The sequence below is a fragment of the Wyeomyia smithii genome, chromosome 3 (genome assembly GCF_029784165.1).
Source record: "Wyeomyia smithii strain HCP4-BCI-WySm-NY-G18 chromosome 3, ASM2978416v1, whole genome shotgun sequence".
NCBI lineage: Eukaryota > Metazoa > Arthropoda > Insecta > Diptera > Culicidae > Wyeomyia > Wyeomyia smithii.
This window is the reverse complement of record NC_073696.1, coordinates 90,752,227-90,775,144: the sequence shown is the minus strand read 5'-3', so window position 1 is coordinate 90,775,144 and position 22,918 is coordinate 90,752,227. Positions and strand designations below refer to the sequence as shown.

The 22,918-nt window shown below is 43.9% G+C and overlaps 2 protein-coding genes across 4 annotated transcripts in view; one reads left to right on the top strand and one right to left on the bottom strand.

Moving 5' to 3' along the window:
- Nucleotides 1-22,918, top strand: part of LOC129732813 (protein amalgam) — a 318,420-nt gene that overhangs the window by 177,470 nt on the left and 118,032 nt on the right. The window lies entirely within an intron of this gene.
- On the bottom strand, nt 12,501-21,041 carry LOC129728406 (uncharacterized). The gene is made up of 4 exons (XM_055686845.1): nt 21,027-21,041; nt 17,857-18,956; nt 17,474-17,673; nt 12,501-12,646 (listed from the first exon to the last, which is right to left on the bottom strand). The coding sequence occupies exons 1-4, from the start codon at nt 21,039-21,041 to the stop codon at nt 12,501-12,503; spliced, it is 1,461 nt and encodes a 486-aa protein (XP_055542820.1).

Below are 22,918 nucleotides of genomic sequence, written 5' to 3'. Positions count from 1 at the left end.
TTGATCAAATGTGTGTTTGCTGCGGAGCGGAAGCAGAAACACCCGTACTCAATGACAGACAATATCGTTGTTTGGTAAAGCCTTATAAGGTCTCCTGGGTGGGCTCCCCACCATTGTCCGGTTATTGTACGAAGAAAATTCACTCTTTGTTGACATTTTTCATCAGATACCTAACGTGACAACCCCAGGTGCCTTTAGAGTCGAACCAGACACCAAGATATTTGTGTACCAAAACCTGAGAAATCGTTTTACCCATTAATTGTGTTTGAAGCTGAGCAGGTTCATGCTTCCTAGAAAAAACTACTATCTCAGTCTTCTCCGGAGAGAATTCGATACCTAGCTGTAAAGCCCAAGCAGACAAATTGTCCAAGGTATCTTGCAATGGTCCTTGCAAATCGGCAGCTTTGGCTCCTGTAACAGAGATTACACTGTCGTCTGCAATTTGTCTTATCGTGCATGAATTTGCCAGACATTCGTCGATGTCATTTACATAAAAGTTGTAAAGAAGGGGGTTAAACATGAGCCCTGGGGAAGACCCATGTAGCTAATGCGAAAAGTTGCCAAATCGCCGTGCGTAAAATGCATGTGGTTTTCGGACAGCAAATTGTGCAAAAAGTTGTTCAAAATTGGAGAAAATCTTTGTCGGTGAAGTTTACCCGAAAGAATGTCAATAGAAACGGAATCAAAAGCCCCCTTAATGTCCAAGAACGCAGACGCCATTTGTTCTTTGCGAGCATACGCCAGCTGAATATCTGTTGAAAGCAACGCAAGACAATCATTCGTCCCTTTGGCACGGCGGAAGCCAAATTGAGTATCCGATAGTAGGCCATTTGATTCGACCCAATGGTCTAAACGACGGAGTATCATTTTTTCCATCAATTTCCGGATACAGGATAGCATTGCAATCGGCCTATAAGAGTTGTGATCAGAAGCTGGTTTCCCTGGTTTTTGGATGGCGATCACCTTCACTTGTCTCCAATCCTGCGGTACAATGTTTTGCTCCAGGAACTTATTGAACAAGTTCAACAAGCGCCTCTTGGCATTGCCGGGTAGATTCTTCAACAAGTTGAATTTGATTCTATCTAACCCAGGCGCGTTATTGTTACAGGACAGGAGGGCAACTGAAAATTCTGCCATCGTAAAAGGTGATTCTATCGCGTCGTGACCCGGAGACGTATCGCGAACAATGTTTTGCTCAGGAACAGAGTCCGGACATACTTTCCTGGCAAAATCAAATATCCACCGACTTGAAGACTCCTCGCTTTCGTTGACCGTTACGCGATTCCGCATTCTTCGGGCTGTGTTCCAAAGAGTGCTCATCGATGTCTCCCTCGACGTCTCGTTCACGAACCGACGCCAATATCCGCGTTTCTTTGCTTTAGCCAGGCTTTTAAGCTTGGTATTAAGCTCCAAATACCGTATATAGTTGTCGGGTATACCTCCCTTCTGGAAGGCCAAAAACGCGTCGGATCTTTGCGTGTAGACATCGGAGCACTCTTTGTCCCACCACGGAGTGGGAGGCCGTTCTTTAATCGTTACGCCGGGATATTTCTTCGTTTGGACTTGCAACGCGGCGTCGAGGATTAAGCCCGCGAGGAGGTTGTATTCTTCAAGTGGTGGGTGATGTTGAATCGACTCGACCGCTTTTGAAATCATTTCCTCGTATAACTTCCAATCGACATTCCGTGTGAGGTCATACGGAATGTCAATTGGTCGCATGCGAGTTGAACCGTTAGTAATTGAAATAAGAATAGGCAGATGGTCGCTACCGTGAGGATCGAGGATTACCTTCCATGTGCAATCCAACCGTAGCGACGTCGAACATAAGGATAGATCCAAAGCGCTTGGGCGCGCTGGAGGTTTCGGGATACGTGTCATTTCACCGTTGTTCAAAATAGTCATGTCGAAGTCATCGCAAAGGTTATAGATTAAAGAGGAGCGGTTATCATTGTAGGGGGAACCCCAAGCCACACCATGAGAGTTGAAGTCTCCCAAAATCAAACGTGGCGAGGGAAGAAGTTCTATTGAATCAAAGAGCAACCGTTGCCCAACCTGTGCTCTGGGAGGAATATATATTGAGGCAATACAAAGCTCTTTACCTTGTATTGTCATTTGACATGCGACAACTTCGATGCCTGGAATCGAGGGGAGGTTAATACGATAGAAAGAATAGCACTTTTTAATCCCTAAAAGTACTCCTCCATATGGGGTGTCTCGATCAAGGCGAATAATATTAAAATCACGGAAGTTGAGATCAATATTTGAAGTAAGCCAAGTTTCACAAAGGGAAAATGCACCGCATTTGTTTCTATTTATTGAAACTTTAAATGAATCCATTTTTGGTAAAATACTTCTACAATTCCACTGTAAGACAGAGATAGAATCCTTCGTATACGCAGATGAATAAGGCATCGAAGGATACAATCGCTGCAAGGAGGGGTCATTGGGCAGTCAACTGCTTCAAAAATGATCTAACTGTTGGGAGGAATGCTGTAAGAAAAATTTTAATTGGATCGGGTACATTGAAAGTTTCAAAAATCCAGTCCACAATGTCAGAAAATTTCACTAATCCAGAGTTTGTTTCATCAACTGGGAGTGCAAAAGGAACAACTGGGGTTTTAGATGTTCCTGGCAGTGCTGGGAACTCCTTCTGGGACTTTAAATTTGCAAGCCCAGGAGGAGTTTGCTTCGGTTTTTCCGCAGCACTGTTTGGTTTGTTTGTAACTTTCATTTCACTTTGGGAAATCTTAGGACCTTTTCGGGGAAGTTTAGGAGAGGAAATATTTTTCCTCCTTCTAGACGCCTCAGGATTGGCATAAGTTGTTCCCGCTGGTGAATCGTCAGAATCGGTTTCATCAGAGGACAACAGATCAAAGGGGTTCGATGTTATGGTAGAAGTGGTCACGGTCTTCTTCAGCATCTCAGCGTAAGATCGCTTTGAACGCTCCTTAAATGACCGCTTGATTTTATCTCTGCGCTGCATGTACACCGGGCATGTGGAGAGCTCATGCTGATTTTCCCCGCAGTGAAAACATTTTTCAGCATTTACACTGCAAGAATCGTCCGCATGAGTTTCTCCACACTTGCTACATCGTGCCTTATTGCAGCAGTAGGCGGCTGTGTGGCCTAGCTGCTTGCAATTGGTGCAATTCATAACACGGGGTACATACAATCGCACAGGCAGACGAACCCGATCGATCGAGACGTGGCTAGGGAGAGCAGATCCGGCAAACGTAACACGAAACGAGTCTGACGGAGTGTACACTTTTGTGCCGTTGACAAGAGACACAGACCGCAATTGCTTGCAATCTATGATCTTTACTTTTACGTCGTGACACAAAGCATTTTTGAAGCAGCCAAAACCGCTTGCCAAGATACACTCGACCGACAGACTCGAATCGGTTATGACACCGTCGATCTCCACGTCTCGTGCGGGTATATAAACGCGATACTCGCGTGTGAAAAGCTCGGAGCGAGCAATAGCGTTGGCCTGTTCCAGGTCGCTGACCACGACACGGAGCTTGTTGGGTCTGGCCTTGGAGATTTCGTTCACGGCCTTGTACTCCTCCGTCAGGTCTTTCGAAATCTGCAGGATGTTTAACGGTTTCGATTTCGGTCCTGCTTTTGGCCGAAAGAAAACAGTAAAGCTGCCCTGAGATCCGTCCGGGTAAAGCCTGGGGCGAGGGGGGACTGGAGAATTTACAGAGGAAGGGTTGGCAGGAGGGACAGGGTCGGAGAGGTTCGGGGATGGTGGCACGGGAGGCGAGGGATCGACATCCATCGCGCTAAATCTAGCGCACTAGCGCCGACAGAACACGTACTTCTTTAATTCTCCTTTCAGCAGGGTTGGTTGTCCGAACGGTCGAAGCTGCAGCCGTTACAGCCAGCAGCACCAATACAGCAGCTCCAAACAGCCACCAGCAGCGAGCCGGGTGTGTGATCACTCAGCACAGCGACACAACTCGCTGTCAACTGTTGGCTTCTTCTTTTTCCTCCTTTGTGTTGAGATTCTCGTCCACTGCTGTAGCACAAATCACTTAGAAGCCAAATCGGCTTACGCACCAGCAAACAGCCACGATGCGAAACAGTTGCACAAAGGCGGGCGACCTTGAACCTTCACTCGACCAGGCAAACAATGCCAACACTTGCTCGCGCGTCTTTTGTTTTATATTCTATCGGAGCGATCACCAAACACGTCCTATACTGATGCGTGTTCGGCACAGAATGACGTTGCCGGACTTGCAAATTGGAATGACAGATGCAGTTTTCCAGATTTCCGGGAACGTCCTTTCACGTAGCGATCGGTTGAACAATGATGTAATTGGATCAGACAGTTCTGCACAGCATTTTTTCAGGAACAGCGGTGGAATGCCATCAGTTCCGGGTCCTTTTTTAGAGTCGAGGTTATCGATGGCAATCCTCACTTCGTCTGATGTAAACTGGATGCACGGGAGGTTGATGTCTTGCGAGAGAATGTGGGCGAAACGGTTGTGACGTGGTACTGGTGATGACTTACTGAAAAAACTTTCGAAGTAAAGAGCGAAAAGGTTTGCTGCTTCCAAATTAGAGCTGGACTGAACATTGTTAAGATTTACGTTGGATGGAATGCGAGAAGATGATTTTCGCTTTTTCACGAAATCCCAAAAGCGTGAGGGATCCTGTTTTACACTAGCCTGGATTTTTGATATATAATTATCGTGAGTGGCCTGTAGAACTGTCATGAATTAGGCATCGAAGGATACAATCGCTGCAAGGAGGGGTCATTGGGCAGTCAACTGCTTCAAAAATGATCTAACTGTTGGGAGGAATGCTGTAAGAAAAATTTTAATTGGATCGGGTACATTGAAAGTTTCAAAAATCCAGTCCACAATGTCAGAAAATTTCACTAATCCAGAGTTTGTTTCATCAACTGGGAGTGCAAAAGGAACAACTGGGGTTTTAGATGTTCCTGGCAGTGCTGGGAACTCCTTCTGGGACTTTAAATTTGCAAGCCCAGGAGGAGTTTGCTTCGGTTTTTCCGCAGCACTGTTTGGTTTGTTTGTAACTTTCATTTCACTTTGGGAAATCTTAGGACCTTTTCGGGGAAGTTTAGGAGAGGAAATATTTTTCCTCCTTCTAGACGCCTCAGGATTGGCATAAGTTGTTCCCGCTGGTGAATCGTCAGAATCGGTTTCATCAGAGGACAACAGATCAAAGGGGTTCGATGTTATGGTAGAAGTGGTCACGGTCTTCTTCAGCATCTCAGCGTAAGATCGCTTTGAACGCTCCTTAAATGACCGCTTGATTTTATCTCTGCGCTGCATGTACACCGGGCATGTGGAGAGCTCATGCTGATTTTCCCCGCAGTGAATACATTTTTCAGCATTTACACTGCAAGAATCGTCCGCATGAGTTTCTCCACACTTGCTACATCGTGCCTTATTGCAGCAGTAGGCGGCTGTGTGGCCTAGCTGCTTGCAATTGGTGCAATTCATAACACGGGGTACATACAATCGCACAGGCAGACGAACCCGATCGATCGAGACGTGGCTAGGGAGAGCAGATCCGGCAAACGTAACACGAAACGAGTCTGACGGAGTGTACACTTTTGTGCCGTTGACAAGAGACACAGACCGCAATTGCTTGCAATCTATGATCTTTACTTTTACGTCGTGACACAAAGCATTTTTGAAGCAGCCAAAACCGCTTGCCAAGATACACTCGACCGACAGACTCGAATCGGTTATGACACCGTCGATCTCCACGTCTCGTGCGGGTATATAAACGCGATACTCGCGTGTGAAAAGCTCGGAGCGAGCAATAGCGTTGGCCTGTTCCAGGTCGCTGACCACGACACGGAGCTTGTTGGGTCTGGCCTTGGAGATTTCGTTCACGGCCTTGTACTCCTCCGTCAGGTCTTTCGAAATCTGCAGGATGTTTAACGGTTTCGATTTCGGTCCTGCTTTTGGCCGAAAGAAAACAGTAAAGCTGCCCTGAGATCCGTCCGGGTAAAGCCTGGGGTGAGGGGGGACTGGAGAATTAACAGAGGAAGGGTTGGCAGGAGGGACAGGGTCGGAGAGGTTCGGGGATGGTGGCACGGGAGGCGAGGGATCTACATCCATCGCGCTAAATCTAGCGCACTAGCGCCGACAGAACACGTACTTCTTTAATTCTCCTTTCAGCAGGGTTGGTTGTCCGAACGGTCGAAGCTGCAGCCGTTACAGCCAGCAGCACCAATACAGCAGCTCCAAACAGCCACCAGCAGCGAGCCGGGTGTGTGATCACTCAGCACAGCGACACAACTCGCTGTCAACTGTTGGCTTCTTCTTTTTCCTCCTTTGTGTTGAGATTCTCGTCCACTGCTGTAGCACAAATCACTTAGAAGCCAAATCGGCTTACGCACCAGCAAACAGCCACGATGCGAAACAGTTGCACAAAGTCGGGCGACCTTGAACCTTCACTCGACCAGGCAAACAATGCCAACACTTGCTCGCGCGTCTTTTGTTTTACATTCTATCGGAGCGATCACCAAACACGTCCTATACTGATGCGTGTTCGGCACAGAATGACGTTGCCGGACTTGCAAATTGGAATGACAGATGCAGTTTTCCAGATTTCCGGGAACGTCCTTTCACGTAGCGATCGGTTGAACAATGATGTAATTGGATCAGACAGTTCTGCACAGCATTTTTTCAGGAACAGCGGTGGAATGCCATCAGTTCCGGGTCCTTTTTTAGAGTCGAGGTTATCGATGGCAATCCTCACTTCGTCTGATGTAAACTGGATGCACGGGAGGTTGATGTCTTGCGAGAGAATGTGGGCGAAACGGTTGTGACGTGGTACTGGTGATGACTTACTGAAAAAACTTTCGAAGTAGAGAGCGAAAAGGTTTGCTGCTTCCAAATTAGAGCTGGACTGAACATCGTTAAGGTTTACGTTGGATGGAATGCGAGAAGATGATTTTCGCTTTTTCACGAAATCCCAAAAGCGTGAGGGATCCTGTTTTACACTAGCCTGGATTTTTGATATATAATTATCGTGAGTGGCCTGTAGAACTGTTTTATACAAAGCTTCAACATCGTGCAGTTTTAGTCTGTCGCTGTCAGATTTCGTTAGGAAGAAACAGTGGCGTGCTTTTCTTAGTTTGTTTCGCAAAAGACGAAGCTCAGGGGTCCTCCAGGGTTGGTTGAAGGTAGAATTGAACAATCGTTTTTTTCCGTGGAACGAGATCGTTACGAACTACGTAGAGCTGGTCATAGAAGGAAGTTAAAGCGCTGTTAACTGAATCGGTTTGCAGTACAGAATCCCAGTTAATTTCATTGAACGCCAGTTTCACCTGATCGTAATCACACGCCTTGAAGTCGAAATTGAAATTGTCCAAACAGTCGTCAAGCATGGTGCAGTTGTCAGGGCTTACGTCAATCAGTAAAACAAATGGCGTGTGCAGGGGATCAAGCCGTGACAGTGGCAGGGGCGGTTCAATTGAGTTCAGGTGCTTTGGTGAATTTGTGAATGCGAGGTCGAGAAGAATTCCATTAATGTTAGCGAAACAATTGACTTGATGGAAACCACATGAGAACATCGTGTCAAGAAGAAAATTTTTCATGATCGGTAGAGATATTTGAGGGAATGAAGCCGTTCACCTCGTCGTCAGATTGCCATCTCAAATTAGGAAGATTAAAATCACCCAACGTCAATACGATATCGGTTACAGAAGCGCGGCTTAAAAGATTCTTGGCTGCGTAAGCATGAGTCAAGTACATGTCAGAAGGCATTTTGGGAGCAAGTCAGAAGGCAATTTTGTTCGTAACCCTCTTACGTTCTGATAGTACACTGTTAGATTCTGTGTCTTACCAGACCTCGAGTTGGAGAGCTTGCTGGAGGAACGTGCTGCTGCGGCGATGATGTCTGTGGTACGGCAACTTGACGATGAGTGAGGCTGAGCTGACGGTGCACTGCTGTAATCGATAAATGTTACCGGAGAGGAATTGCTCAAATTGCATGCATACTTGCCTGCGGAGATGAGTTGGAAAACCCCCTCTCCAAATTCGCACACAGGAACGGGATGACTGCTGGCCGCTGGCTGGAAGTGCGCGACTGTGACGAGAGGATTGGGGGCTTCCATAAGGCTTACAGGCATGCATCCCGATGTTGAGAAAGAAGTTGGCAGCGGTTGGTCGGCAATCGATGTACTAGTGGTGTAATAATTCAGCAATCCATAGTGGGCGTGATCGGGGAAGAAGAAGCCTGATGCAGTAGCAGAGGGGCGACAAGCGCGTTGGTTGATGTTGGGGGGTGAAATTTTACGGTTCCGTAGTTTTCGAATTTATTATTTATTTCACTTCGTCTCCAGTTCAAGCTGTACAGACTGACTAGTTATTATACCTTATACTAACTATAAAACGTTGTCTAGTTATATTAAAATCAAAAGCGTCGCTATTACTTAGTAGAGTGAAACATTTCTCCAGTGGATGGTTTTGTCCGAATACTGTTCGATGTCTAGTTGTCCAGAACAGTGAGCGTGGTCGTGATCGATGCGCTGGCACGTAGATATTTACCTGCTGTAGTAGGTCAGGGCAATCGACGCGATTGCTCAGTATGTCGAAAGCGAACATGCGTTGCAAAAATATGCGTCTCTGATGCAAGGGTTCCAGTCTAATTAATCGGCATCGCTGATCATACGGTGGTAATCTTCGAGGCTCAACCCAAGGTAGTCGTCGTGGTGCGAAGCGGAGAAAACACCGTTGTATCCTCTCTATGCGAGTGATTTGGGCTTCTTGATGGGGTGCCCAGATTTGAACAGCGTATTCAAGAACGCTTCGCACAATCGAGCAATAGAGTGTTTTGAGAGCATATACATCGCTGAAGTCGCGAGCATTTCGACGGATGAAACCTAGTAGGGCGAAAGCTTCACACGTTGTCGCTGTGATATGCTCGTTGAAACAGAGCTTACTGTTGAAGGTAACTCCTAAGTCCTGTGTCGAGGAAACACGTTCTAGGTTGAAACCATTCGCTCTGTACTCGTAGTGTTGCTGCGTCCGCGTCCTGGTGAAGCTAATTATTCTACACTTCGTCGCGTTCATCTCCATGCCATTCAGGTTACACCAGAATACTATATTGTCGATGTCTTGCTGTAAAGCGGCTCGATCGACCAATGAGCTGATGACTCGGTAAACCTTTAAATCGTCGGCGTACATGAGGTGATGAGAAATCAGGCGGTGGCTTAAATCGTTCACAAACAAAATAAAGAGTAAAGGGCCGAGGTGGCTACCTTGCGGTACAACAGAAGGTGTTGAAAACTGAGCTGACTCCGCGGAATCAAATTTCACTGTGGCCGATCTGTCCTGTAAGTAGGAGCGGAGCCACAAGATGAGCCAACTAGGAAAACCTAATTTTTCTAGCTTTCTTAGTGTTAGCTCGTGAGGCACCTTATCAAAAGCTTTGGCAAAATCTACGTACACACTGTCTACTTGGCAGTGTTTTTCTAAACGGGTGTTGAGCATGCTAGCATAAGCCATGAGGTTCGTGGTAGTAGAGCGGTTTTTAACAAAACCGTGTTGATATTGCGATATAATAGGTTTAGCGGCTGCGTACATTCTTTCGTGAATCAACAATTCGAGTGTTTTTGCAAGACAACAAAGAATCGATATTGGTCGGTAGTTTTTAACGTCGTGTGCGTTGCCGGTTTTGTGGATGGGCGTGACAGCAGACAATTTCCATGCGCTAGGGAAAGTACCTTCTAGTAAAGACAGGTTGAAAATGCGGCATATCGGTAACGCGAGTACCTCCGCGCATCGCTGAGTGAAAACAGGAGGTAGTTTGTCCGGATCAGGTATTACTGGATTTACGAAGTGATTTTCCGATGATAATGACGTTGGCAAGCGTAGGACGAACGGTTTGTGGTGCTGGTCACAGGGTAGCAATGTGAATGGCATGTCGATCAACTCAATTTCGCTGCTATTGCTCACAAAAGCCAAGTCTAGTAGCCTACCGTGGCTGTTAGGTACGTCACAAATTTGCAATCATGTTTTCAGTGAAAATGAGCTCCTGCTCAGAGGATGCGTTCGTTGGTAGGAATGAATCTACGTCGTTGTCGTAAGACCAAGTCAAGTGGGGAAGATTGTAATCACCAACTACAATCACTGAATCACCGCTGGTTGCTTTTGTGATGATTTGCTGCACACAGTTAGAATGGGCGGCGTAGTTAGAGGGATCGCTATTGGGCCTCAAGTAGATTCCGCACAAAAAAACAGATTTGGTCGGGAGGGAAAGTTTGACAGCAATTTGTTCGAGCGGACCACTATCTTCTAGTTGTATGAGAGTGCTTGTGATAGAACTTTTTACAGCAATGAGCGTGCCGCCTCCTCTTCGTAAGTTACTGGTTGCGATGCTGCGGTCACAGCGAGAGATATTGTAGTTAGATGACAGTTCAGCATTACTGACATCATTCTGAAGCCACGTTTCCGTAAGCACTATCACATCATAATCACTAGCAGCGGTTGCCAAAAAAAAGTCGTTAGTTTTCGTGCGCATCCCGCCGGCATTCTGATAGTAAACAGTTAACGGCGCATTTTCTGTTTGTGTTGAGGAAGTGGCGAGCGGTGTTTCAGCGGGGTGGTGAGGTGGTGGACTCGAGTTGAAAAGGTTGCCTGAAGAGCATTCTGCCGCGGAGCAGTTTTCTGTAGTACAGAAACTTGACGGTGAGCGCGGCTGAACTGGACCGCTGGAAGCGACAGATGTTACTGGAGAGGAATTGCTCAAACTGTATGCATACTTGCCTGCGGATACGAGTTGGAAGACCCCCTCTCCAGATTCGCACACAGAAACGGGATGACTGCTGGCCGCTGGCTGGTGCGCGACTGTGACGAGAGGATTGAGGGCTTCCATAAGGCTTGCAGGCGTGCATCCCGTTGTTGAGGAAGAGGCAGACTGCGGTTGATTGGACATCGATGTAATGGAATAGTAGTTCAGCAGTCCATAATGGGAGTGATTGGGGATGATGAAGCTTGATGCAGTAATAAAGGGGCCGCAAGCGCGTTTGTCGGCGTTGGGGGGTGAAATTTTACGGTTCCATAGTCTTCGAATTCCCGAAACAGAAGTCCTTCAGGCCATGTTTCAGGGTCCAAAGCTTTTTTCTTGAGCGATTTGTCCAATCCAATTTTGAACGATACGAAAGAAAGGGATTCGATGGCTTTGCCTTTTGGGACAAGCTTAACCACTACTGGATTATTTTCGATGTTAAGGTAGGCTTTTGACATCTCACAAACAGCCTCCACAGTAACATCCGGGCGAATCCGTGACAGATAAAGCCAAAATCTTTGGTCTGCATCGTTTCTGCAAACTGGTACCAACACAACGTTGTCAAGCGGCTTTTTGCTACCCACGCGACAGGCTTCCAATGCGCGCGCATTTGATTCTAATACACGAGGACGCTTGACACCTCTACGGTGGTCAACTGTGGGCCAACGAGGACTAGCTGCTGGCGAGGCGTGAGTGGTTGGTTTAGAATGCAGTTGTTTGATTTCCGAGCGTAGTTCAGTAATTGCAGATGCCAGCGAATTAAGCGGTGATTTTTTATCGGTTTGGCACGAAATAGCACGAAAATGCGAATTCGTGAACAGATCGGCACAACCATCACATATCCAGAAAAGATTTTCCTTGCTTGATGTGAGATATGATTGCATCGCGCGTGTTACTCCAGAGCATTCATTCAAATGGAAAAAGCCTCCACAGTAGCCGCGGCAGATAACAATATCGATGCCAGTTATAGCTGCTGAGCATTTCATGCATTGCTTTGCCATCCTGCGCCTAAGCGTAGACTTCCAGCGGTGCTCGCAAATATCTCAATCGGAGGAAAAGCTCACACGAACCAAAATCGAGCAGTAAGAGTTTGCAATATTTGCCGATAGATGTCGCTTCAGCAGAAAAAATTGGCGTGAAGAGTAGTAGCCCTTTGTTGATTGAAACAATGCAAAATTCTTACACTCGCGAAATTGGTAAAATCGGCCCAAACGAAGCGGCGCACAATCACACAATTGATCAGAAAAGTCACACACAACGTTGATTGATTGCGGGATAACAAATAAATACAATTGTAATGCGAATTTCACGAAATATCAGAAAAAATAACACGACCGAAAAAAGCTACGATGTAAACAACGAGCAGTGCTATTCACGAAACAGAAGTCCTTCAGGCCATGTTTCGGGGTCCAGTGCTTTCTGCTTGAGCGATGTGTCAAATCCAATTTTGAATGATACGAATGAAAGTGATTCGATGGCTTTACCTTTTGGTACAAGCTTTACCACCACTGGATTATTTTCGATATTAAGGTAGGCTTTCGACATCTCACAAACAGCCTCAACAGTAACATCCGGACGAATCCGTGAGAGATAAAGTCAGAATCTTTGTTCTGCTTCGTTTTTGCAAACGGGTACCGATATAACGTTATCAAGGTGCTTTTTACTACCCACGCGACAAGCTTCCAATGCGCGCGCATTGGTTTCCAAAACACGAGGACGTTTTACACCTCTGCGGTGATCGATTGTGGGCCATCGAGGACTAGCTGCTGGTGACGAGTGCGTGGGTATTTTGAGTACAGTTGTTTGATTTCCGAGCGTAGTTCAGTAATTGCAGACGTAAGCGGAGTAAGTGGTGATTTTTCATCGGCTTGGCACGAAATAGCACGAAAATGGGAGTTTGCAAATAGTTCTGCGCACACATCCAGAAAAGATTTTTCTTACTTGAAGTTAGATACGATTGCATCGCACGTGTTACTCCAGAGCATTCGTTTGAGTGAAAAAAACCTCCACAGTAGCCGCGGCAGATAACAATGTCAATGCCAGTGATAGTTAATGAACATTTTTGCATTGCTTCGCCATCGTACGCCTAGGTGTAGACTTCCAGCGGTACTCACAAGTATTACAGTCGGAACGAAAGCTCGCACGATCCAAAATCGAGCAGTATAGGTTTGCAATATTTGTCGGTAGATGTCGCTTCAGCTGAAGAAATCGGCGTGGAAAGTAGTAGCGCTTTGTTGATTACCAAGAACAATAAAAATCCATACACTCGCGAAATTTATAATTTGGCACGACGGAGCGACGCACAATCTCACAATTGTTTAAAAAATCACACACGATATTAAATGTTCACGGGATACCAAAACAATGAATTTATTTCACAAATTACACGAAATATCGAATAAAATAATACGACCGAGAAAAACTGCGATGTAACAACGAGCAGTGTTGTCAGAGTTCTTTATCGAGCGTTCCGCAAGGCAGTAATTTGGGCCAACTGCTTTTTAAGTTGTATATTGTTAGAACTACCAAGAAATTGCCGCATGTTTTTCGCGGACGATGTTAAGCTGTTTAAGGTAATACGGAATATCGACTAGTCGACATTTTCCACTATTGTTGTTTTAATAACTTTTTTTTTTGTTTTCAAAGAGGCTTTTCCTAATTTGGCATTTACCCCGGTTCTAATAACCCAGAAATGTGCGATTTCATTCAATACAGAAAACGACCCGACATCTTACAATAGATCAACGATTCTGGTCGCAATGAGGAAGTTTATTCAGGAAAAAAAACAAATGACCCGATACTGTACAGCTATAGATTGTCTGGTCAAACTTTGACTAGGGTTAACCTTGGACTCATTTTCAAAACACCATCGGAATTTCGTGACTCACTGTGTCTTCATTCGTTGTATTACTCTCTGGTACGATCTGTTCTTGAAACTATTTTCGTAGTGTGGTGTCTTTACAACGTAAACTGGTTTGCAAGAATAGAACCCGTGCAGCGAAAATTTGTACGCTACGCCTTACGTTTTCTTCCTTGGCGAGATCCGCAACAGCTATTGGCGTATCCTGATCGCTACCAACTTCTAGGTATGGAAACACTGCAGCAAAGACGGTTCTACGCACAGAATGTTTTTATTTTCAAAATTGTAACTGATGAAACCGATGCCCCGCGGATTTCGCAGCAGCTTAAAGTGTATGTTCCGGAAAGGCCATTAAGACGAAGAAACTTTCTGTCTCTGCCACATTTATTAATTCATTTTATTGAAATTTCATCTGACATAGTGGTCTTAATGATATAGTTTGAAACTAGTCTAAAGTTTAAAATACAGTTCACAAGCGTTGTCTGAAACTGACACAAGAAACATTAAAGTCGAATACGTGATAGCCTTCTTGAAGACGTCTGCGTATAATGCTGACTAGATCGTTATTATCGTACACGATGTTCCTTGATTCTGGTTAAATAAGTTGCCGTGTTCTGGGGCATAGATACTTATGCGCTCCAGCAAACTAGAACTATCGATTTCTCCGCGTAGTATTTTAGCGCCAAAAACAGCTTGGCTGATATTTCGACAGAACTTCAGCACAGATTCGATTCTAGATTTCCACACAGCTTCATAACGCGACCAAACGACCGATGCGAACTCGAGTATCGAACGAACTAGGGAACAATAGAGAGCACGTAATCAGATGGATTCAATGAAGTCGTTCGCCGTTTTCTGAGCAAAATCTAGTTGACGATTGGCTTTGTCGATTAAGCGGAATAATGCAGCTTGAATGTGAGTAGGTAGACCTGCAATTCTTCAAGATTCATGACTTCGTCAACCCGTTCAAGCATCTGATCACCGATGTTGAAACGCGAAGTTTGGTGTGATACAGACTGTTAACGATTGGTAGGTTGCCGAAGATAACTAGAAACTTCGATTCTTCTGTATGCCGATACAGCGGCCGTGGCGCGGTTCTATTTATATCGTCTCCTGGTGGCCGGTTGCCCAGACTCTGAGAAGTAACTATACCGTGCGCGAATTTGTGTAGAAAAGATTGCATCATCGACCTCGATGGATCCAGATCTATTCCTTTCCACTAACACTAATTCCTTCCTTTGATACTTGTGGATGATGCAGAGGATTCCTCGGTCTCTAGTAGCAACAAGTATTAAACTAATACTCCCGATATCCCTTCCTCTATTGATCTGCATTGGGCGTGGCCAGCTACGTTATTGACCAGTGAAAAGAAAGATCACCATTCGCAAGAACCCAGCAAACCAGAAGTCGTATAAAGCAGGTATTAGACGACGCAAATATTTGCTATTTTTGGTACGATTTTTATTTGCACAAAATAAAACCTGTATTGAAAAATAGCAAATATTTGCTTCGTCTAATACCTGCTTAAAGATGTTAATTTTAAGTCGCTCAAATGTGCATGTCAGATTTGAAATTACATAAAATGCAAAATTAATTAATTATACCATCTACCGGGGTGAGATTAAGCCACGGGGGTGAAATTGAGCCAAAACGGGAAATGTTTGTATGTTAAATTACTTGCGATTTCCAAAACCTAATACCTCAAATTCAATACTTTATGAAACATGACATATTTATTCACAACTTAAAATGGAATATAGATAATATCAGTGAACTGTTTCGCTTCAAGAATGTTTCAAAGTACAGGGTGAAAAACATGCGCAAATAACGTTATCCAAAAATGTCCCAGGAAAACCAACCCGATCAAGAAATCACATCAACTTACTGCTCAGTTGGTTCGTTAGGATGTCGTCTCCAATGTGTTGAGGAAATATTATGCATTGAATCTGTGCCGGCTCAGAAAATACTGTTTCTCCAAACTGTACACTTTTCGAGCCCTTTTGGGGTGAGATTGTGCCAGGCTATATTGAACGGCACAGTGTGTGGAATTCACATTCACGACAAAATTATATCAGTATACACCAAAACACTTGCATTGTTTACATTTGGTATGTTTTTTTTCCCCACAGCATAAGGTATGTTGTCTAACTATGGTATTCTTTGAAATAATGACTAAAAGCTTGAGAAGCTTACTGTTCTCAATTGTTAGATGGAAATTTTCAATGATTGATATTACTTATGGAATGTAACAAAACTTTGTACACCAATTCTATATAAACAGATGACTTTTAAAGCGAAGAAGGAGGGTTGTGGGTACGTTTCCAGAGGTTTTGAGATCTCCAATGGAATATACAGTTTGTTTGTTTATTTTATTTGTTTATTTTACTTCAATTCATCTGACAAAAGTCTTAATAAATAACATGAATCAGGGTCAAGTCTACAAAATATTTGCTTGCTTCAACTTATACACAAACTTGCGGGATAATTCGCCAAACTCAAAAAAATCTTCAACACTCAGGAAGGTTCTGACTGCAGCGGTGACAGGTTCGTAGAATCCGAATGATGTGCGGTGAAAGGAGGTTTGAAGTAGGCCAGTAGATCTTAAGGCACGTTGAGAAGCACGGAAGTTTAGCTGGTACAGGAGCGACGGTGAATCGATTTCTCCATTCATAATTTTCGCAACGAAAGCAGCTTGCTGTATTTTTCGGCGACGTTCAAGTGTGTCAAGGCCAAGTAGCTTACAGCGATCAGTATACGGTGGGAGGTTATCCGGATCACGCCAGGGTAGATCCCGTAGTGCGAATCGTACGAATCTTTTTTGAACACGTTCTATCCGCAAACACCAAGATAGCTGGTGGGGGAACCAGATCATGCTGCAGTTTTCGAGTCGTACCAGTGAACAGTAGAGTGCTTTTATACAGTGAGGATCTCTGAAGTCACGGCTAATTTTAGCAATAAATCCTAATTGTCGATTCGCTTTCGATATTAAGCGGGCATGATGCAAATGGAAATTAAGCTTGGCATCGAGTAAAACACCACGGTCGCACACACGGTCGACTCTTTTCAGCTCAAGTCCTTCGATGCGATAATCGAACATGATCGGGTTTGAAATTCGGTGAAATGTCATAACCTCGCATTTCTTAATGCTGATTACTAGCCAGTTCCTGTGGCACCAGTCGACGAAAACATTTAGCAGAGCTTGTAGACGGCGGCAATCGTCAATTGTACGGACTACCAAATACAACTTTAAATCATCCGCGTATACCAACTTACAACCAACCTTTAACAGTAGCATAGCATCATAAAAGAAAAGCGCAAACAGTAAAGGCCCCATGTTGCTACCTTGTGGAACTCCCGATGTATTCGTGAACTGCGATGAAACGCAAGAACCAATTTTCACACGTAGAATCCGGCCACATAAGTATGAACTCAGCCATTCGATGAACTGACGTGATGCTCCTAGACGGGTAATTTTATGCAACAATATGCAATGGTCAATGCGATCAAAGGCAGTCTTCAAATCGGTGTAAATGACATCTATTTGAGCTCTTTGTTCCATATTTGAGATACACGTTGAAGTGAACTCCAATAGATTTGTACACACTGAGCGATTCGGTATATATCCATGTTGCGTGGTAGATATGTAATTTTTAGTACAATGAAGCATGACATCGCTAGCTAGAATCTCAAACAGTTTAGAGCCTGCCGAAAGACTAGTGATGCCACGATAGTTCCTGACATTTAGTCGGTCGCCAGATTTTAGTACTGGAAACATAAAAGACTGTTTCCACACTTCGGGAAATTTTCGTTGCTCAAACGATTTGTTAAAAATACAGCGCAGTGGATTTGCCAACACAGTGGCACATCGACTGATAATTATGGCGGGGATGCCATCGGGTCCCGGTGAATAAGAACGTTTAAGTTTCTTCGCTGCACTTAGTATCAAGTCGGTGGTAACTTCAAATGTGGTTAAATCAGCCGAACCGGCCGGGACGGCAGCCGCCGCAATTTCCGCATCGAAATTCGAGGCAACTCTGTCAGCAAACACGGAGGCGAAAAAATTTGCGAAGAGCTCACATGAGTCAGATTCTGAAGCAGAAACTGAATTATCCAGGCAAACATTTACAGGTATCGAGGAGCATTTTCTTTTGGAGTTGACGAAGTTCCAAAAATTTCTGGGGTTCCTACGGAGGTCTGTCTGCACACGTAGGACGTACGATTTGTACAATTCACTATTAAGGCGACGGTATTCGTCGCTGGCGCTTTTGAAATTGCGTTTCGTTATCAGCGTTTTCAAACGACGATATTTTCGCTGTGCATTATTCCGAAATCGTTTCAGATCGCGCAACCGACGTGTGCACCACGCAGGGTTATTCGGTCGCTTCACTAACGGTACATTTACGTTTAACCACTGGATTATAACGTCACAAAAATGTGCAGTCATATCGTCGACATCAGTGCATGGATATATAAAAGTCCAGTCGAAACCCAACAAGTAATCTTCGAGTGCGACGAAATCAATTTTGCGATAATTCAGTGATCGTGTTATACTCTCTGCGCTTACTGAAGCAGCGCTATTGGAACACAAGTTAGGTAGCTTGATTGTCAGGGGCGGATGGTGGCGGTCGACAGGGAGCAGAGGTGTGATACAACTATCCACAGTAAGTCGGTGCTCAGAAGAACAAAAAATCAGATCCAGCGTACGATCGTTATGATTCCGTTGAAAGTTTTGCTGCTTTAGATTAAAAAAATCAGTACCATCTATCAGAGTCGCACTAGCAGCAGGTAGTTGATCGGAGGCTGGAAGAGAATCGGGCATCCACATGATACGCGGCTGATTGTAGTCGCCACAGACAAACACAATGTCATTTACAGTGCTTTTACCAGACAGCTCACCAATAGAGGAGATGTGTGCATCAATGACGTTGACATCCTGACTCCTATCTGGTGGAATATATACACCACACAGCAGCAGTTTAGTTCCTCGAACCGTGGCACGGACGCAAACTTGCTCCAAACTATCTCCATTCACAGTTTCGATGAGTGAGCTATGATGACACTGCGCCACAGCAATCAGAACACCACCAAAACTGGATTTGTTGCTATTGTGCACACTGCGATCGCACCGATAAACGTTGAATGATGTCCCAAACAGTTGCAGTGAGTTGATGCGGTCATCCAAGCCGGTCTCTGTCAGTATTATAATGTCGAAATTACACTCACGGGTCGTCAGGAAGAGCTCGTCGATTTTGGTTCTTAATCCCCGCGTGTTTTGGTAGTAGAGCCAAACACTACCGTCATTGTTGTGGTCGGTACACTGCAACACAGGATTACTCAGCGCAAGAGGAATATAATTATTAGACAAATACTCGCCTTTGGTGGAAACCCGAAGGTTCCCACCGTCCACAGAAGAACGCAATAAATTCAAATAATTAACTCCTGTGCCCTGGGTTGTCTGTCTGAGTTTTTTGAACGATCGACAAATTCACTGAACAGCAAGCCAGCAGGCCAGGAAGATGGGTCCAGTGCACGAATTTTCAAATCGGGATCCAGTCCAACTTTGTATGATACGAACGATAAGCTGGTTACGTCTTTATCTTTCGGAACAAGCCAAATGATTTCAGCGGAAGCGGTTGTGTCCAGGCAACGAGAAACAATTTTTTGTATATCACTATTCGTTGTAAGCGGGTTTAAACTAGATATATATAGCCCAAAATCTGTTCGTTGCAACAGCAGGAAAAAGTGATGGAACGGAAAGATCGCTCAGATTTATTTCCTTTGTTCCAGATTCAGCAGGGGCATGAATGAATGGCTGGCGATCATCACGCCGGCGCTTCACACTGCGTCTTGGCCAAACCGGTGTGTCACATAGAGAAGGGGTAGCGGGTGGCGGTGGCAGTTTCGGGTTAGATGCGAAATTGTCTATTTTTTTGCTCAACGCTTCGACAACGCCGCACAGATGTTGAAATTGAGTGTTTAGATTTGGAATATCGGGTGATAGCGGTTGTTTTATTTCAGAAATGTATGTGTTTATACTGCGACCTTTTAGCTCATCTCTGCAGGAAGAACAAATTAACAGAATCTTCCCATGAGCAAAAGCTTCTTTCAGTTGTCAATGACACATAATAATTGAAACCAAAAGTCTTCTCCAACTTCATGCCCTAACGTTTTCCCTTTTTAGGCTACCTGGAGACGCCACTATGTGTATAGAGACTGTCTATAAGCCACGTTCTCATAACTAATTACTCTATGTATCAATTTGATCCAGCCATACATTTTTTTATAATTCATATGAAACATAGTTTCTGATCAACCCCCTAAAGCCCCTTAATAGTCCACGTTGTTTATGGTCGTCCCTATACTTACTGTTTTATCATGTTTGTTATGTGGATTGTTCGTAGACACACTACTGTTCATTTAACAGGTATTAAATTCAACTTTTTGTTTTTGGCACAATCTCACCCCATAGAAGGGCTGAGTTTGAGCCAAAATTCATGTATTTTTAGCAAAATTATAGTTTATTGTAACTTATTTACCATATTTGTTGTAGTTGTTAACAAAACATTCTAGAATGCATTGGTGTATTTTGGATCGAATTCTTTGCTTAAATGTGTGCGTTACAAGCTTGAGAACAAAAAAGCATAATTTTTTGGCACAATCTCACCCCGGATGACGGTATCGTATAAAACTCAAATCCTATAAAACGCTATATCAGGTTATATATGAAGCCATTTAACGTGTCATACAAAATTGTAAAATGCGTCAATCCTCTAAGTCGTATTGAATGGAATTTAAAGTTTCGAATGAGGCCATTTAAGAGAGCATGCGAAGTTATAAAAAATCGTAACCAATTTTTTCTTACAATGTACGTAAATGGCCTCCAGATTTGTACACATAGGCACATTTCATGCATCTTATATGGTCACTAGCTGACCCGGAAAACTTCGCCCCGCCTATTTTTGTGTTTAATTTAATACTTTTCAACATTCCAAATTCATTGATTTCTTGCGATTTGTTTATTCCGTTTGAAATTATTGGTTTTATTGGAATAACAACATCCTCGTCTTTTGCCTTTAGTACATCACCTCTATTCCGGAAATACTCATATTGGGTGGTATTCAGTTATTTTCGTGGTTTTTCAGAAACTAAAAGTGGTCATCTTCGAATTCAAGATGGTGTCTAGGGTTAATGCTTGGCTTCTATATATTATTCGGTTACGGAAATATTCATATGTAGTAGTATTCAGCTGTTTTCCAGAAGTTGCCATCTTAGAATTCAAAATGGTGTCTGAGGTTAATTTTTAGCTTCATGCATCATTCTGGTTAAAGAAATACCCATAATAGATGTTATTTAGTCATTTTCGGCTGTTTTCCAGAAACCATCTTACCATCTTACCAACCATCTTAGAATTCAAAATGGTGTCTGTGGTCGGTTCTAGCTCCTGTGTATCATTCTGGTATCGGAGCATCTCATATTGGATGGAAATCGGCCGTTTTTGGCTGTTTTTAAGAAAGCGGAAGTCGCCATCTTAGATTTCAAAATGGTATTTGGAGACAATTTCTGGCCTCTGAGCGTCATTCTGGTTGAAGAAACACTTATGGGGCCATCCACATACCACGTGGACAGGTGGGGGGGGGGGGTTGTATGTGTAATGTCCACGGTCCATACGAAAGAAAAAAGAATGTATATGAGCAGTTGTCCACGGGGAAGGAGGGGGGGGGGGTCAAAATCGTTTAAGTTCTGTCCACGTGGTAGGTGGATGGTCCCTATATAGGGTGGTATTTGGTCATTTTCGGCAGTTTCCCATTCATCGGAAGTCGTCATCTTATAATTCATAATGTTGTCTGAGGTCGATTTGTGGCTTCAGTGCATCATAGCAATCCCGGAAATACCCATATTGAGTGTTATTTAGTTATTTCCCACTGTTGTTTAGGAACCGGAGGTCGCCATCTTGCATTTCAAAATGACATTTCGTGACAATTTCTGGCCTCTGAGCATCATTCTGATTAAAGAAACACCCATATTTTGTTGTTTTTGGGTCATTTCCAGCAGTTTTCCAGTCACCATAAGTTGCCATTTTACAACTCAAAATGTTGTCTGAGGTCGATTTGTGGTTTTAATGCATCATCACGATTTCGGAAATTCCCATATTGGGTGGTATTTGGTCATATCTCGCTGTTTTTCAGAAACCGGAAGTCGCCATCTTGGATTTAAAAATGGTATTCAGAGACAATTTCTGGCCTGTGAGCGTCATTCTGGTTAAAAAAACACCCATATTAGGTGGTATTTGGTCATTTTCGGCAGTTTTCCAGTCACCGGAAGTCGCCATCTTAGATTTAAAAATGATATTTGGAAACATTTTGCGGATAGAAACCGGAAGTTTCCATCTTAAATTTAACAATGGCGTCTGGAGTCAAAAAAATGTCTTGCTCTCAGAAACCTCATCATATCAAATTTGGTTCCATTTGCTTGATTATTTCTCAAGAAAATGCAGAAATTCGTGTGGAACCCCTCCTTTCAGAAGAAGAAGGGGTGTCGAAACATTATAGACATCTTTGTTACCCCTAAAAATATCCACTTGCCGAATTTGGTTCCATTTATTTGGTTAGTTCTCGAGAAGTGCAGAAATTTGTGTTTCATTTCTTTGGAACCCCTCCCTCACATGAGAGTGAGGGGTGTCGAACCATTATGGACATATTTGTTACCTCTTAAAACATTTACATGCCAAATTTGGTTCTATTTGGTGGATTGGTTCTCGGGCTGTGCGAAATTTGTGTTTCTTTTGTATGGGACCCCTCTCTTTGGAAAAGAGGGAGGGGCGTCAAACTGTAATGGATATATTTGATACCCCTAAAAACATCCACCTGCCCAATTCGGTTCCATTTACTCGGTTAGTTTTCGAGATGTGCATGAATTTGTGTTTTATTTGTATGGGACCCCTCCCTTTCAGAAAAGGGGGGGTGTCAAACCATTATGGATGATTTTGTTACCCATAAAAACATCCACCTGTCAAATTTGGTTCCATTTGCTTGGTTAGTTTTCGAGATGTGCATGAATTTGTGTTTCATTTGTATGGAACCCCTCCCTTTTAGAAAAGAGAGGGGTTTCAAACCATTATGGATATATTTGTTACCCCTAAAAACATCCACCTGCCAAATTTGGTTCTATTTGCTTGGTTAGTTTTTGAGATGTGCATGAATTTGTGTTTAATTTGTATGGGACCCCTCCCTTTCAGAAGATGGAGGGGTGTCGAACCATTATGGATGATTTTGCTACCTC

Excerpts from the sequence above, each read along its gene's own strand:
- LOC129728406 (XM_055686845.1), bottom strand. Across the intron at positions 17,674-17,856 it reads AATAGTGAATTGTACAAATC|AGTTGCCTCGAATTTCGATG; the intron begins GTACGTCCTACG and ends GTTTGCTGACAG. Across the intron at positions 12,647-17,473 it reads GTTGGCAAATCCACTGCGCT|CCGATGAAAAATCACCACTT; the intron begins GTATTTTTAACA and ends TTTCGTGCCAAG.